Raw genomic sequence first — 17,160 nt, 5'->3', positions numbered from 1 at the left:
GGGAAGGGAAAGGGAAAGGGTCGACCCACCAGGCGGAGGGCCGGGGAGCAGCACGCTCGCGCTAGACGGGCTGGGTCAAAGGTGTACGGGGCTGGAGTCACCCGGAGGCTGGGGGCTCGGGGAGCCGCTCAGACTTTTCTTACCATCGCGCCAAACTCTCTCACTGCAGCCGCCGCCGACACACCGCCACACACGAGCTTAACCACAACGCCGCCAACAGCCAACCCCCGCGAGAGGAGCCGCCGGAAGTCGTCAGAGGCGCAGCGCGAAAGAGCCAATGGGACCATAGAGTCTCACATACTTCCGGAAACTAGAGCGGGTTCCGGCCCTGTTTCAGCCATCTTGGATAAGGGCGACGAGCTACACAGGGAATCTTCTGGAACGTGAAAAATATTTTTTTTCCCCTCAAAACGCTTGTAGGCCTTACTCTCGTTGTTAGACATACGGATAACGTGATCACAGACGTAAATAGTGACATAAGTCACTATTTAAAAGGCGGAGCACAGAATAAAAAAGGGGGGGCGGAAATAGTTGCTCAAAAATGGCGGCAGTGTAAGAATGCCGGGCCATAGGTCAGTTGTTACCCGGAAGAACCCATTTAAAGGAGGGGGCGATGAGGCAATCCGGAAGTGGATATAATGAAGAGGTGCCACTTGGCGGCCATGGCTGCGGTAGTATCTGTGGCTCCGGGTCAAAGCCCAGCGGAGAGGAGTGATATGGGAAGCACCGGCTATAGGGCGGAGGGAGCTTTGTATCGGATTCGCTGCTGAACTCCAGTCTCGTCGTTAGAGACGTACAGGACTCCTTTCCTCATTCGAAACTCGAAGGAGAGTTTGCCGGGACTGGTGGGCTGGTTCCAGCTGGGGGGATCACCGGTTCCAGCAGGGTGCCCCAAAGAGCTAGGGGTGCCGGGAGGACGAACAAGTTCGCTTGCGTTTTCCTCCTTTTCCTGCTGCCGCCTGCAACGTTGTCTGTGGAGAGAGTGGGCCCATTGTGCCCTTCTCATTCCGACCATTGAAGGAATCGCTTCTTGGCGTATTTTTTCCCCCATTGACTTTTCCCATCTCTGTTAACGCACCGGAATCCAGGGACTGGAGTCTGAAAACTCAGAGGCTGGGGACCTAAGATTGCTGAAAGTTTTCTCTGATGCTACTGTCAGCCCACAGGGGCTGTTTCCAGGTACGCTCAGGAGAAAGGCGCTCCGTGAACACCTCCGCCGGCAGGGAGGACGGAAGAACTGGAAAGTCCCTCTCCTTCTCTTGGAATCACGACGCGCGTGTAAGAACCGGTGTAAGCCGCTGAAAATCTGTAGTCCGGCGGTGGTGGGCGCGTACAGGAGGGCAGAATGGATGATTTCATCTCCATCAGCCTGCTGTCTCTGGCTATGCTGGCGGGATGCTACGTGGCTGGAATCATTCCCTTGGCTGTTAATTTCTCGGAGGTAAGCAGTTCGCAGTTGTTCGACAGCTGGCCGGCTGGCCGCTGGGAAGTAGTGGGAGTGGTGAAGGAAAGCCGCTTCCTCGGTTAATCCCAGGGCTAAAGGTCTTATTAAGGAAGACCATCGTTTTAAAAGGTGCACAACGTTTAACAATGGGAACAAGCCTTATAGTCAGCATCCGAGTTCTGGACCCGGGTGGGTGGATCCACTGCAGGTCCTGGAGCACTCCCAGCTCCCTGGAACCTCAGCCAGAAGTCCGGAGCTCTGTGCATTTTCCTGGAGAGAGGCACCAACTAACATTCTTTTGGTTTCTCAGAAGTTTTAAGGAATGAAGGTTCCGGATTGCTCTGAAGAAATGCAAATGGCGAATGTTGTTTGTTCATAGGAATTAATATCAATATAACTTCTTTTTTGGAGAATATCAAGCATAGTTTTGTGTTTTTTTTGTTTTTTTTTTTAAAGAGAGGTAGTGTTTTGGATACCCGTGTTAGAATGGAGAAAGAAAATATTCTTTAAAAAACTTTAATTAGGTTTTTAACTCACACTTCCTTTTAAAGAAGAGCATTGGAATGGATATTTGAAGTTGTTTTCAGATCCGTTTGCTTAGAAGTGAAATTTTTGTTAATATGTTTTTAAATTTTGGTTAATTGTCATTACCTGAACAAACGTTAACTAACTGGGGAAAGGAAGACTGATGAAAGCGTTGTTCAATGAAAATGGAGATGGGTTCTTCAGGTTGCCATAAAGAATGCACAACGTGCACAGAGCTCAAGGATTTAGGGAGAAAAACTGCTACATTGGGGGCAACAGGATTTCATAAGTATGACCTGGAGTTGAGTAAAAGAGGCCGTTTTACTGCGGGTCCTAGAAGTGCTTTCCCAGGAGAGGGAAAAGGAGAAGGGCCTGAAGTAGAAAGGAAAAGTTACCGCTGAGGTGTGAGGTAGGCCTTGAAGATAGCCTGTGAATGGGAAAGAAGGTGAGACCAGGCCTTGTGAGTTTGCGACATAGTTAAAGCCACAGCCAGGTGGAAGGGAGGCTTGAGTTGCTGCTGCTTCTTTTCAGTTTCCCTTTGGTATCTCATACCAACATTGAGCTGATTTTTTTTTTAATGCATACATTACCTAACTTTGTTTTTAAAAACTCAGTGAGATATAGATGAGGACTCAGATTATGTAACTTGGATAAATTAATGAAGTATGCTAGAATCAGAGCTGTTTCTTTTTTTCTTTTTTTTCTTTTTTATTGTATTGGGTGACATCGGTTAATAAAATTATATAGGTTTCAGGTATACAATTCTATAATACTTCATCTGTATATTGTATTGTGTTTTTTAGATTCAATTGTTAATGAGCAGTTTTCTTTGCCTCTAAATGGAAATACTACATGTGTGTGTTGAGAGCCTACAACTTAACATTGCCTAGTATAAACCCAGCTTAGCAGGTGCTCTGATTGATGATGAAGTTCAGATATTAACAATGGCTAAAGTGGGATTTTAGATCAGTTATCTGAGGATTGTTATTTACCTGAGCATGTCTTCTTTTTGTCACAGAGCTGGTAAGGGAGAACAAGCTATGTTTGCACCAGACCTCTAGGGCAATATTCCTCAAACTATCTGGTAAATGACCAGCTTTTGTTTTTAATTTCCATTTCATTGAAGACCCAATATATTTGTAAAAATGAAATACTTAGAGTATAAAGGGAGGGGGGAAACGTGTAAAATACAGGCCCAAATGCAGTGCTATTAAATTGAAGAGACATACAATGACTCCTTTAGTAATTATAATGATCGTATTGCTATAAAATTTTTGAAGGCTTTCTCTCAGTTTTGTACTTTTCTCATTGCAGACTAGTTTGGATTATGATGATACATTTTTTATATGTTAAAACAGTATAAATCCATAGGTATGCAGATAACTTCAATAAAGAACTTAAGATGATTAATAATGGCCACTAGCCGAAACCGGTTTGGCTCAGTGGATAGAGCGTCGGCCTGCGGACTGAAAGGTCCCAGGTTCGATTCTGGTCAAGGGCATGTACCTTGGTTGCGGACACATCCCTAGTGGGAGATGTGCAGGAGGCAGTTGATCGATGTTTCTAACTCTCTATCTCTCTTCCTTCCTCTCTGTAAAAAATCAATAAAATATATTTTAAAAAAAATAATGGCCACTAATTTCAAAAGGAACTATCTGAGACAGGTAGTATAGTTCAGAATCAGTGTCACTACTTGAACAAGTTATTTAACATCCAACTCTGCTCTGTTAAATGACCTAATAGGATTGTTTTGAGAATATAATCCTATCTAATAAAGAGGGAATATAAAACAAAAAAAATAAAGAGGGAATATGCTAATTGATGCCCGCCCTCAAAAATGGCAGCACCCATAGCCAATAAGGAGGGAATATGCTAATTGACTGTCCCACCCTCAAAAATGGCAGGGCCCACAGCCACAAGATAACTGCACCCAGTCCACACGGCCCCGCCGGCGCGCCTGCCTCTGGAGTCCCCAAGTCCCTTAAGTCCCCCAGCTGCCCAGGGCCGGCCCGAGGCACAGGCAAGCCTCGGGTGGTGGTTGCCCAGCTGCCCAGGGCCACCCTAGGCTCAGGTAACCAGGGCTGGCCGAGGCTTGCGCTGCCTGTAGTGGCAGCAGCAGAGGTGTGATGGGGCGTTGCCTTCCCCTGATCACCAGGTCACCTCCTGCCCCTGAGGGCTCCTGGACTGTGAGAGGGGGCAGGCCGGGCTGAGGGACACCCCCTCCAATGCATGAATTTTCATCCACTGGGCCTGTAGTGAAATAATAGGCCTTAACACTGTATTTAAACATAAAGATTTTTTTAAATGTTGACATTATTCTCAGTACTGATTTTGAAAACTTTTTAAGTATATTTTTACTAGAGGTCTGGTGCATGACATTTGTTCACTGGGGGTTGGAGGGGGAGTTCCTCAGCCTGGCCTGCAAGGGGAGCAGGCCTAAGCCGGCAGTCGGACATCCCCCGAGGGGTCCTTAGTGCTGCCTCAGAGGCAGGAGAGGGAGCCATGAGCCTGGCTTCTGGCTGAGTGGCACTCCCCCTGTGGGAGGGCACTGACCACCAGGGGGCAGCTCCTGCATTGAGCATCTGCCCTGTGGTGGTCAGTGTGTGTCATAGCGACCCATTCACTATTTGGTCTATTTGCATATTAGGGTTTTATTATATAGGATTGATTTCAGAGACGAAGGGAGAGAGAGAGAGAGAAACATTTAATGATGAGAATCATTGATCAGCTGCCTCCTGCACACCCCACACCCGGGGCATGCAGGATCCAACCCGCAACTCGGGCATGTGCCCTAACCAGCGATGCCATGGCCTCCTGGTTCATAGGTCGCGCTCAACCACTGAGCCATGCTGGCTGGGCAATCAGTTATTGATTTCAGAGAGGAAGGGAGAGGGAGAGAGAGAAGAACATCAATGATGGGAGAGAATCATGGATTGGCTGCCTCCTGCATGCCCCTTACTGGGGATCGAGCCCGCAACCCAGGCATGTGCCCTTGACTGGAACTGAACCCGGGACCCTTTAGTCCACAGGCCGATGCTCTATGCATTGAGCCAAACCGGCTAGGGCTGGGCAATCAGTTTTTTAAAAATGCATTCTGCCCTCACCCCCGTCTCCAAATGCAAATGATACTATAGTCTCATAAACTGAGTACTATCGTTAATTTTAAAGCTTTGATTACTAATTTGATAGATAAAAATACATTTTTGTTATTTTAATTTTCTCAGTTCAGTTGAACATCTTATATAGTAATAACAATATTTATTGCCAATGTTTTCCCAGGTTCTTTCCCAATGGGCTTTTGTTTGTTTTTGTTTTTGTAGTCACACTGAACAGTCTTATAGGATTTCCACTTTTGTTTAGTTCTTTTATATTTAGAAAGGACTCTTATACAAAAAGAAAAGGAATTAGTCTTGTTTTCCAAGATTGGAGGAAGTGGCATTAATAAAGTATTGTTTGTTATTATTACCTCTGTGTCAAATGCATTAGGACATGGAAAGCCTATTTGATGCTGGCAAAATGGCAAATACAGCATTGTGTACTTGAACTTTTAGCCAAGTATCTGGGTTTTACTTTGTTGTTCTTGTGGCTTAGAAGCTTTCCTCTGCATGCTACTGAGGCTGTTAAAGATAAGCAATAATGGCAGTCACTTTGTGCTGTGTGCTACTATTCCTACATGATAATAATAATAGTAGTCATCATCTCTGCTCCTTTTTTTTTTTTTAATCCTCTCCCAAAGATATTTTTTTTCCCATTGATTTTTAGAGAGAGTGGAAGGGAGGGAAGAGGGAGAGAGAGACATCTAACTGAGGGAGACACATCAATTGGTTGCCTCCCACACATGCCCAACCAGGGCCAGGGATTGAACCTGCAACTGAGGTATGTGCCCTTGCCTCGAAGTTGAACGTGAGACCCTTTGGCCATCAAGCCAATGCTCTAACCATTGAGCAATTGGCCAGGGCTCAGCTCCTTCTTATAGAGGACACTGAACTTGCTCAGGGTCACACAGCTACTACTCAGAGGCAGGGAACTTTTTGGCATCTTATCTCAGATGTAAGGACTTGAAGAACAGTTCGTATTTGAGCTTCCTTCATTTCCTTCATTAGCTGATAGTGTAGTCGTTAAGTTGACATTAGGAAGTATCTCCTTAAAGCAGGTTTGTTAGGTTTGTTTGTAAGAATATGGAGAAAGCTTTTTTAAAAAAAAATATGTTATTGATTTTTTACAGAGAGAAAGGGAAAGGGATAGAGAGTTAAAAACATTGATCAGCTGCTTCCTGCACACTCCCTACTGGGGATGTGCCCGCAACCAAGGTACATGCCCTTGACCGGAATCGAACCTGTGACCCTTGAGTCCGCAGGCCGATGCTCTATCCACTGAGCCAAACTGGTTAGAGCTGGAGAAAGCTTTTGTTGCTTGAACAAGAGTTTAGTCTCTACCCTAAATGTTTCATCTCTTCAGTGCATAGAGCTTTGAAGGGATTAGTTTTATAACAAAGGATGCATCTTTAATTTTTTAGGAAACTACAGTTGATGAGTTCAGTCCTGAAATGAGCATGGTACAAGGGGGGTTGAAATAAACTATTATCAATATTAAGAGCTTTAAAAATTATTGACTTATATTTAGTGTGACCAAACAATTTGTTGACTGTTTCGGTGAACATGGAAAGAAAAACTACTTAACTGTCTTGGTGTCTGCCAAGAAAATTAAACTGACTTCAAAGCATTGAGCTGATAGTTAATTGCAATGAGTACAAGCTGTTGTTTTAAATAATACATCTGGTCAGTCCTTTGGCTCAGTCAGGTTACAACTGTGAAATTGGAAAATAAGATGCATAAAACCAATGCATTGCGGTGTTCATGCCTCTCTTGAGCAAATATTTCATTTCTCTGACAGAAACTATCACTTTGGGAACTCACTTTTCATTTTGAACTGCACTTGGAATATGTAGTTCTTCCTTCAGATACACCTTTTTGGTGATTTACCATAAGCAAAAGAGAGACTCTGTCAGCATTTTAATTCTAACATACAGTTTTGAGATTGAATCTCAAGCTGTGAAATTATGTGAACAAATAATCTATATAAATAACATGGAGCCACATATGTAGTGCTTAAAATAAGTCTGATTGCAACTAAAATGATGTAGGTAGTTAAGAAATTAAGAAAAAATAAAAACTGAAATGACAACCCATGGCAATGATGTTTTTTTAAAAATGTATTTTTTTATTTATCTCAAAGAGGAAAGGAGAGGGAGAGAGAGAGAGAAACATCAATGATAAGAGAGAATCACTGATAAGCTGCCTCCTGCACGTCCCCCACTGGGGATTGAGCTGGGGGCATGTGCCCTGACCGGAATCAAACTGACCTCCTGGTTCATAAGTCCACGCTCAGTCATTGAGCCACATTACCCGGGCATAACTCCTTAAGGTGAATTTCTAGAAGTGAAATTGCTGGATCAAAGAATTCACATTTTTGAGACTTTAAATCTAAATTGCCAAATTCTGGTTCAGATAGGTTGTGGCAATTCACATTACCGCCAGTGTTAGACAAGTATGATCATTTCTCCCTATCATGGATAGTAGAAAAATTTTCCTACATCATTGCAAATGTGGTAAATTTTAAAATGGTATCTCTATGTTTTAACTGGCATTAATTATTCATGAAGCTGACCCTATTTATTTTCACTAGCCATTGTAGATTTTGGTCTCACAAATGAGCAGAGCTCACAATCTTGATTAGATACTTCAGAAATTTTTTTCCATTCATTCATCAATCTTTTCAACAGTTTTCTTTTTTGTTTTTTTTAATTTCCAGGAACGACTAAAGCTGGTGACTGTTTTGGGTGCCGGCCTTCTCTGTGGAACTGCACTGGCAGTCATCGTGCCTGAAGGAGTACATGCACTTTATGAAGATATTCTTGAGGGTGAGAGAGAGAAAGGCCTTCTTTGAAATATGTTATTGACATGGAGGGTTGAAAGGAGCTTAATGGTATTTCTTCTGAACTCAATTGACATTTGCCATAGAAGTCTACCCTAAAAAGAGTACTTAAAATACATGTTTTGACATTTTTACATTGAACACATTCTTAGCAGTATGTGATTTGAATGCCCCAATTCATGAGTACCACTTAAGATTTATTTGCAATAATGCATGAATTTCAGTCTTTCAAAGTCTGACTGACCTTTTTTAATGCCCACTTAAAAACTTCCCAAATCCTACATGATGGGTAGTTTTGGTATTCTTTAATTGAAAAACTATGTAGATATACTAGTACACATTTGGATTTAAGGACTCTTTATAGTAAACTTTGTAGATCAAGCATGTCAAGAGAGATAGAGAGTTAGAAACATCGATCAGCTGCCTCCTGCACACCCCCTACTGCTGAATAACTACACAAATAAGCATAACACAATAAACCTATTTTTCTTGTTCTCTGGAAGCGAAATATTTCCTGTTGTGCACATCAAACAAGTCAGTACAAGACTAATGACGTGGCCATGGGCTGCTAAAATATTCGCTGCTAATATTAGTAGAGAGGAATGGTGCGCCTGTGCGTAAGGCGCATAAGGGAAATGAATGCAACATGATTATAGTAATCAGTCATTAGTGAACATTGTAGTTCATTATTAATAATTATGTAGAACAGGATATTGTAAAAATTAAGTTACGAAATGTTTATTAAAATGTTTCTTACATACCGTTATATTGGCTAGGCCACAAAAATATTCATTGTGGGCTCCCTGTAGCCCGTGGGCTGCGAGTTTGACATGCTTGTTATAGATAATTGGTGAGGACCCCTGCAGTAAAGAATAAAAAACAACTAAATATCTAAAGAATACTCTCCTGACACTAATAACAATCAGAGAACAGTATACCTGTGTGAGAACAAATGCTGGACAGTCCTCTTGGTTCACTCACCTGCTAAATAATTTGGTCCTTCACACCAGCTTGAAAACATCGCTTGATTCAAATTTGTGATTCAGCAAAGTCAGATGCTACTTGTCATGAAACATCACAGATACCTGTAAGGATTAGGAACCACTGCTGTTAAATTGGTGAGCTGAATCTTTTAATGCCAAGAGTCGACTGGACTTTTAAGAATAGTATAAAGAGGTATACACCTTCCAAATTTTTTACTAGATATATTATAACAAATAGTTATTCACATCTCTTATACCTGGGGCGTGCATATGGGCAAAATGGTAAAGAGTGAGGGTTATAGGGCTCTTATTGTAAAATAAGACAGGCTGAGGATTTGTCAGCTTTGGGGGGAGAAAAATAATAAGGAACCTTCGAGCAGTGGTCCTACTCTTTTTTGATCACATATCCTATTGGGGAAAAAGATATATGTGTACTATTCTATTAATATATTGTGTTCATTATAAAACCCATACCTAAAATTATAGAAAAGTTTAAACTAAGATTTAAAGTAAATATGTGTCAAAGTTTTCTTTCATATCCCAGTGGATCAGCTTGAATTTTTCTAAGTATAATTATTCCACTGTAGTGATCAATATCCTGGTATACTAGGAAATATTCAGACCATGACTAAATAGACAATTAAAATTTTTTTCTTGGCTTTGTAGCTAAGAAAGAATTATGGGTTGTTTTCTAAACTTGTCTGATAGTAAAATTTCCTTGGGGGTGGTGGTGTGTATTTTAAAAATATAGTTTCTTGGCCTCCCCAAAGAAAAGGCCTGGGTATATCTATTTTTAACAAATTGCCAAATAATTCTTATTAGACAAGTTTGGGAAACACTGGGGTAAAGGAAAGACGTGCTTAGGGTATAAGTTGTTTTTTTTTTATATATATATATTTTATTGATTTTTTTTTTACAGAGAGGAAGTGAGAGATATAGAAAGGTAGAAACATCGATGAGAGAGAAACATCAATCAGCTGCCTCCTGCACATCTCCTAGTGGGGATGTGTCCGCAACCCAGGTACATACCCTTGACCAGAATCGAACCTGGGACCTTTCAGTCCGCAAGCCGACGCTCTATCCACTGAGCCAAACCAGTTTCGGCGAAGGTATAAGTTGTTGTTTTTTAATAATAGTTTTATTGAGATATAATTCACATACCATATTTCAGATATAGTTTTAATGTTTATTATGTGTTGGGTTATATCCCTTTATTTTCAGTTTTTCTGATTTTGACTCCGAATATTTTTGTGGATTCATCTGAAAATAGATACTTTATAAACCTACTTTTCTAAAAATAAGCATTCCTGTCTCTTTAACCTTTCATCATGGATTAGTCTCCAGCTCTAAGCCATCATTTAAAATTTATTTTATTATTTTTATTTACATACTAGAGGCCCAGTGCACAAAAAATTGTGCACTGGTGGGGGAGGAGGGCGGGGCGGGGGGGGTGTCCCTCAGCCCCACTTGTGCCCTCTCACAGTATGGGACCCCTCTGGGATCCCTTGGGAGATAACCACCTGCTGGCTTAGGCCCGCTCCCCAGGTGGCAGGCCTGATCCCTCAGTGCCTGCCCCACCTCCCTGGGTCACGCACACAGCAGGGCCGATCCGGGGATTGGGGCGCCGCCCTGGGTCGCACATGGCAGGGCCGATCCGGGGGTTGGGGCACTGCCCTGGGCGAGTCACACATGGGACGCCCAGGCGGGCCGGCCGATCACTGCTGCCCCGCCCAGCCACCCCGGGTCACAATAGCAGGCCCGGATGGCGGCAGGGCAGGCAGGATGGTGCTGTCCTACCCTGCCTGCAGTATGCAAATTAGCCACCATCTTTGTTGGCAGTTAATTTGCATATCATGCTGATTAACCAATGGAAGGCATAACGAAGGTATGGTCAATTACCATGTTTGTCTATTATTAGATAGGATATTTATATTCACTCTTTTTGGTGTACACCTCTATGACCTTTGGCAAATGCATAGAGTTGTGTTATTGCCACTGCAATCAAAATACAAAACAGTTCCATCACACACAAAAAACATTCTCTCATGCTGCCCTTTGTAGTCAAACCTTATTTCTTCTTTGTCCCTATAGTTTTGCCTTTTCTAAATGTCATATATATGGAATCTTGTAGCCTTTGAGTCTGGCTTCTTTCACTTGGCATAGTGCATTTGAGCATTGTCATATTGTTCTATGTATTAACTAGAGGCCCGGTGCATGAATTTGTGCACCCATGTGGTCCCTTGGCCTGGCCTGTGGGATCGGGCGAAAACCAGCTCTCTGACATTCCCTGAGGGGTCCCGGATTGCAAGAGGGTGCAAGCCAGGTCAAGGGACCTCACCAGTGCACGATTGGGGCCGGGGAGGGACGTGGGAGTTTGGCCAACCCGGGAGGGACTCTGGGAGCTTCTCCAGGGAGTGTCTGGCCCATCTGGCTCAGTCTCGATCAGCCGGACACCAGCAGCAAGCTAACCTACCGGTCAGAGCATCTGCCCCATGGTGGTCAGTACACATCATAGCGACTGGCCAACCAGTTGTCTGTTTGCCCCCCCGGTGATCAGTGCATATCATAGCAAGCGGTTGAGTGGCCTTAGCATATCATTAGCATATTACACTTTGGTTGTACAGACGACCGGACACGTAGCATATTAGGCTTTTATTATATAGGATTGTTTGTACATTTTTATTTCTGAGTAGATTCCATTGTTTGGGTGAACCTTAATCTGTTTATTCCTTCATCAGTCAAAAGACATATGAGTTATTTCCAGTTTGGGTGATTATGAATAAAGTCACCATAAACATTTTTGTACAGGCCTTTGTGTAAGCATGAGTTTTTATTTCTCTTGTGTAAATAGTTATAAGTGAAATTGCTGGGTACGTGTGTTTAACATCATAAGAAATTGCCAAAATTTTTCCAAAGTGGATGTACCATTTTGCATTGCCATCATTAATGTATGAGTTCCAGTTGGTTCTCTTCTTGCCAGCTCTTGGTATTGTCTGTTTTGTTTTAGTTTTTTATTCTAGTCATTCGATTAGAAGGGTAGTGGTATCTCAATGTGGTTTTAATTTGCAATTTCCTAATTAAGAATGATGTTGAACATCTTTTCCTGTGCTTCTTTGCCATTGTTATATTTTTTTTTTGGTGATATTAAATCTTTTGCTCATTTTTAAAAAAATGAATTTTATTATTGAGTTTGGAGAGTTATTTATGTATTCTGGATACAAGACCTTTATCAGATGTGTGATCTGCCAGTATTTTCTCCTAGTCTGTGACTTATCTTTCCATCCCCTTAATAGCTTCTTTCACAAAGTAGTTTTAAATTTTGATGAAGTCTAAATTATCAGTTCTTTCTTAAATGAATTGTGCTTTTGGTGTCATATGTAAAAACCTTTGCTGGACTTATTTTTTTTCCTAGAAGTTTTATAATTTTAGGTTTTGCATTTAGGTCTATGATCCATTTTGAGTTAATTTTGAATACAAAATGAAGGTTAGCTTTTTACATATGGATAAGTGTCCAATAGCCTTTGTTGAAAAGACTCCTTCCTCTATTAAATTGTCTTTGCAACTTTGTCAAAAATCAATTGAGCATATTTGTGTTTGGTCTATTTCTAGACTCTCTATTTTCCTCATTATCTATGTTGTCTGTGCTTTGCTAATACTACCTTGTCTTGAAGACTGTAGCATTATAGCAAATCTTGAAATTAGACAATGGAGTTTTTTAACTTTGTTCTTATTTTTCAAAATTATTTTGGTTAAACTAGTTCCTTTGCCTTTCTATAGAAATTTTTTGGAATGAGTTTGTGAATATCTGCCAAAAAAATCATGCTGGGATTCTGATTGAGATTGAATTGAATCTGTAGATTACTTTGGGGAGAATTGACATCTTAAGAATTTTGTGTTTTCCAATCCATGAACATAATATATATCTCCATTTATTTAGGTCTTCTTTGATTTCTTTAGTGAGTGTTATCATTTTTAATAGATCTATAAATATTTTGTTACCTAATATTATACCTAAATATTTCAAGTTTTTAGTACAGTTGTAAATGATACTTTAAAATTTTTCTCTTTTCAGTATTCTAGTATTTAGAATTTGCTAACCTCACTTATTCTTTATAGAAGTTTTTTATAGATTCTTTGGGATTTGCTTCATAAATAAGCATGTCATCTATACATAAAGACAATTTTGTGTTTACCTTTCCAATATGCTTTTGTTCTTTCCTTATTGCATGGACTGTACCACCCATTATGAGGTTGATTAGGAATGAAAGTGGACAGTGTCGCTTGTTCTCAGCCAGTCTTTCATCATTATCTGTGATGTTAGATATAGGTTGTTTATAGATTCCCTTTTCAGGTTAAGGAAATTTTTTCCTATTCCTACTTTGCTGAGAGTTTTTATCATCTTGTTGAGGATTGTTGTGTCTCAGTTCATGAGGAATATTGGCTTATGGTTTTCCTTACCATATCTTTGTATGGTTTTTGTTATTAGAATAACACTGGGCCCTTAGGATTGGGAAGTGTTCTCTCTTCTGTATTCTGGAAGAGACTGCATAGAGTTAAAAATATTTAGTCCTAGCCCTAGCTGGTTTGGCTCAGTGGATAGAGCGTCAGGCTGTGAACTGAAAGGTCCCAGGTTCAATTCCAGTCAGGGGCACATGCCCAGGTTGTGGGCTTGATCCCTAGTGGGGGACTTGCAGGAGGCAGCTGATCTATGATTCTCTCTCATCATGGATGTTTTATACTCGTCGACAACTGAAAAAGAACAGTTTGTGAAAACGAGTATACACGTTTCTGCTGGGGAAGGGGTTAACACTCTCCATTTATCACACTTTTGTTTATCCTTATGGATGTTTTTAATAAGGAAATCAATAATATATATATATATATATATATTACTAAAATGTTTGCTAGAATTTACCAATGAAACCATCTGGGCCTGGAGTTTTCTATGTTGGAAGGCTTTTAGCTATAAATTCCATCTCTTTAATAGATATGAGACTACTATTCAAGTTCTCTATTCCTTCTTGAGTAGCTTTGGAAGTTTGTGTCTTTCAAGGAATTGACTCATTTCTTCTAAGGTGAAGAATTTAGGGCATAAAGTTGTTTATAGTAATCTTTTATTATCCTTTTAATATTTGTAGTAATTTCTTCTCTTTCATTCCTGATATTGATAATTTGTCTTCTCTCTTTTTAATGTGGTCATTCTGGCTAGAGGTTCATCGATTTTATTTTTTTTTCAAAGAACTACATTTGACTTCATTGATTTTTTTTTCTGTTGATTTTTCTGCTTTCCATTTTATTGATTTCTGCTCTTTATTCCTTTTGCTTGCTTTAGGCTTTATTTGCTCTTCCTTTTTAAAATTTAAATTTAATATTTTTTCCATCATTGTTTATTTCCACCCCACCCCCATACCCTCTTCCACCTATTTGCTTTTCTTTTTCAAGTTTTTCTAGGTAAAAGCTTGTTGATTTGAGATCTTTCTTCTTTTCTAGTATAAGCAGTTATTGCTATACTTCCTTTTAAGCACTATTTTATTTGCATCCCAGGAATTTGATATATTTTTATCTTTATTCAGTTCAAAATATTTTCTAATTTCCCTTCCAAATTCTCCTTTGACCTATGTGTTATTTAGAAGTGTGTTATTAAATTTCCAGTTCTTCCCCAGATTTTTTCTATTACTGATTTTTAGTTTAACTTCATTATGGTCACAGAACATATCTAGTATGATTTGAATGCTTACAAATTTTTAAATACTTTTTTAATGGTCCTGAATATGGTTGATCTTGCTGAATGTTCCTTGTACACTTAAAAAGAGTGTGTATTCTGTTGTTATTTGGTAGAGTGTTCTATAAATGTCATTAGATTAAGCTGTTTGATAATATTGGTCTTCTATATACTTGCTGATTTTTTACTTGTTCTATTGATTACTGCGATATGAGTATTGAAGTCTCCAAGTACAATTGTGGATTTGTACATTTCTCTGTTCAATTATATTAGTTTTTGCTTTATGCATATTGAAGCTCTTTGGTTAGGTGTCTACACATTTAGAATTGCTGTGTCTTATTGATGAATTGACCTTTTCATCATTATGTAATGTCCTTCTTTAACCCTGGTAATATTCCTTGTTCTCAAGTCTACTTTATATAATATTAATATAGCCACTTCAGCTTTCTTTTCTTTCTTTCTTTCTTTTTTTTTTTTGGTTAATCCTCACTCAAGGATATTTTTCCATTGAATTTTAGAGAGTGTAAGGTAGGGAGAGAGACAGAGAGAGAGAGAAACATTGATATAAGAGACACACATTGATTGGTTGCCTCCCATACCCTGACCAGGGCCAGAGATCAAGCCTGCCACTGAGGCACATGCCCTTGACCAGAATCGAACCCAGGACCCTTCAGTCCCATAGGCTGACATTCTATCCTCTGACCAAACCAGCTAGGCTCTAACTTTCTTTTGATGAGTGTTTACATGGTATATCTTCTTTGATCCTTTCACTGTTAATCTATCTGTCATTTATTATATTTAAAGTGGGTTTCTTATAAATATATAGTTGGATCATGTTTTTTAAATTTAATTTGACAATCTTTGTCTTCTAACTGGTGTGTTTATTTATTTTTATTAAAAATTGTACTTATTGATTGATTTGAGAGAGAGAGAAAGGACAAGGGGGTGGGAGAGAGAGAAAGGTCGATTGGCTGTTCCACTTAGTTATGCATTCATTGGTTGATTCTTGTATGTGCCCTGACAGGATTGAACCTGCAGGACGATGCTCTAACCAACTGCCTGACCAGGGCCTAATTTGTGTGTTTAAACTAGATGTTGGCAAACCTTTTCTGTAAAGAGTCAGATAGTGAACATTTTAGACTTTGTGAGCCATGTGCTCTCTATTGGTACTGTTCAACTCTGCCTTTGTGGTTAAGTTCACTGATTCTTTCCTCTGTCATCTCCATTCTGCTATTGAACCTATCCAGTGAACTTACTGTTTCAGATTATATTTTTCAGTTCTAAAATTGCTACTTCATTCCTTTTTATAGTTTCTAATTCTCTACTGAGGACATCCTTTCATTTGAAGGGTGTTTACCGCAGAGAGCATAGTTATAGCTGCTTTAACGTCTTTCAAGTATTCTAGTATCTGAGCTATATTGGTGTTGGGTTGGTTATCTTTTTCATTGGTAATTGGCCATATTTTCCTTTTTCTTTATATGTCAAGTAATTTTCTATTGTATCCTGGACATTTTTTAATATTATAATTTGAGACTCTGGGTCCTCTCAGAATCCTCTGAAGAATGTTTTGTTTGTTTGTTTGTTTGTTTGTTTTTGTTATTGTTAGTTTTTTGTTTTTTTTTTTCGTTTTAGCAGGCAATTAACCTGGTTTGGTCAGACTGCCAGTTCTCTGTTGCCTTTTTTGGGTGATGGTTCTAATTTTAATTCAGTTTTTTTTAAATATATTTTTATTGATTTCAGAGAGGAAGGGAGAGGGAGAGAGAGATAGAAACATCAATGGTGAGAGATGCAACCCAGGTGTATGCCCCGACCCAGAATGGAACCGTGACCTCCTAGTTTATAAGTCAACACTCAACCACTGAGCCAAGCCACCGGACTTAGTTTAGTTTTTAAAGCCTTTGCAATACTGCTTTGGGTCTGTCATGTCCCTACTCAGTTCAGGGGTGGGGTATGTCTTGAACTTGTATCATTTATACACGGGATTAGGGGAACACTGCCCCCCCCCCCAGCTCTTTCCAATATTTCTCTCATATTCTCTGGTTCCCAGGGGATCACCACTCAGTTCTCTGGCCAGAAAGAAGTTTTTGTAGGAATTTTAGCTGCCTGTACTGTCCTGCATAGTTCATGTAACTTGGGCTGCCCTCAGGCAAAGTGACAGGAGAAAAGAGAACAAACAGAATAACTGAATTTCCCTCATACTTTTCAGATCACTGGGGCCATTTTTTCCAGTTACTGTGCCAGAAAGATGGTGTTTTGTTTTGTTTTGTTTATTACTGGAGTTTTAAATACTACATTATTGCCATGCAGTTCTGCAACTGGGGCTGCCTTCAAGTCAGGGCTGGGAAAGAAAAGAGAAGAGGGGAGAGAAAAAAGGGAAAGGGGCCCTAACCAGTTTGGCTCAGTGGATAGAGCGTCGGCCTGCGGACTGAAGGGTCCCGGGTTCGATTCTGGTCAAGGGCATGTACCTTGGTTGTGGGCACATCCCCAGTAGGAAGTGTGCAGGAGGCAGCTGATCGATGTTTCTCTCTCATCGATGTTTCTAACTCTCTATC

At 40.2% G+C, this 17,160-nt stretch overlaps 2 protein-coding genes across 2 annotated transcripts in view; one reads left to right on the top strand and one right to left on the bottom strand.

Moving 5' to 3' along the window:
- The window catches only part of ERH (enhancer of rudimentary homolog (Drosophila)), a 13,736-nt gene extending 13,483 nt beyond the window's left edge, over window positions 1–253 (bottom strand). The window contains exon 1 of the mRNA XM_006760760.2: window positions 144–253. Coding sequence (XP_006760823.1) covers window positions 144–146 — 3 coding nt within the window. The 5' untranslated portion in view covers window positions 147–253. The remainder of the gene's footprint in view (window positions 1–143) is intronic.
- A 356-nt stretch (window positions 254–609) lies between these two features.
- The window catches only part of SLC39A9 (solute carrier family 39 member 9), a 54,458-nt gene continuing 37,907 nt past the window's right edge, over window positions 610–17,160 (top strand). The window contains exons 1-2 of the mRNA XM_006760759.2: window positions 610–1,441; window positions 7,781–7,889. Coding sequence (XP_006760822.1) covers window positions 1,346–1,441; window positions 7,781–7,889 — 205 coding nt within the window. The 5' untranslated portion in view covers window positions 610–1,345. The remainder of the gene's footprint in view (window positions 1,442–7,780; window positions 7,890–17,160) is intronic.

This window comes from Myotis davidii, unplaced genomic scaffold (genome assembly GCF_000327345.1).
Source record: "Myotis davidii unplaced genomic scaffold, ASM32734v1 scaffold17, whole genome shotgun sequence".
In the NCBI taxonomy this organism is placed as follows: domain Eukaryota; kingdom Metazoa; phylum Chordata; class Mammalia; order Chiroptera; family Vespertilionidae; genus Myotis; species Myotis davidii.
Note: the sequence above shows the minus strand (reverse complement) of the source record. Positions and strands in the feature narration are given on the sequence as shown.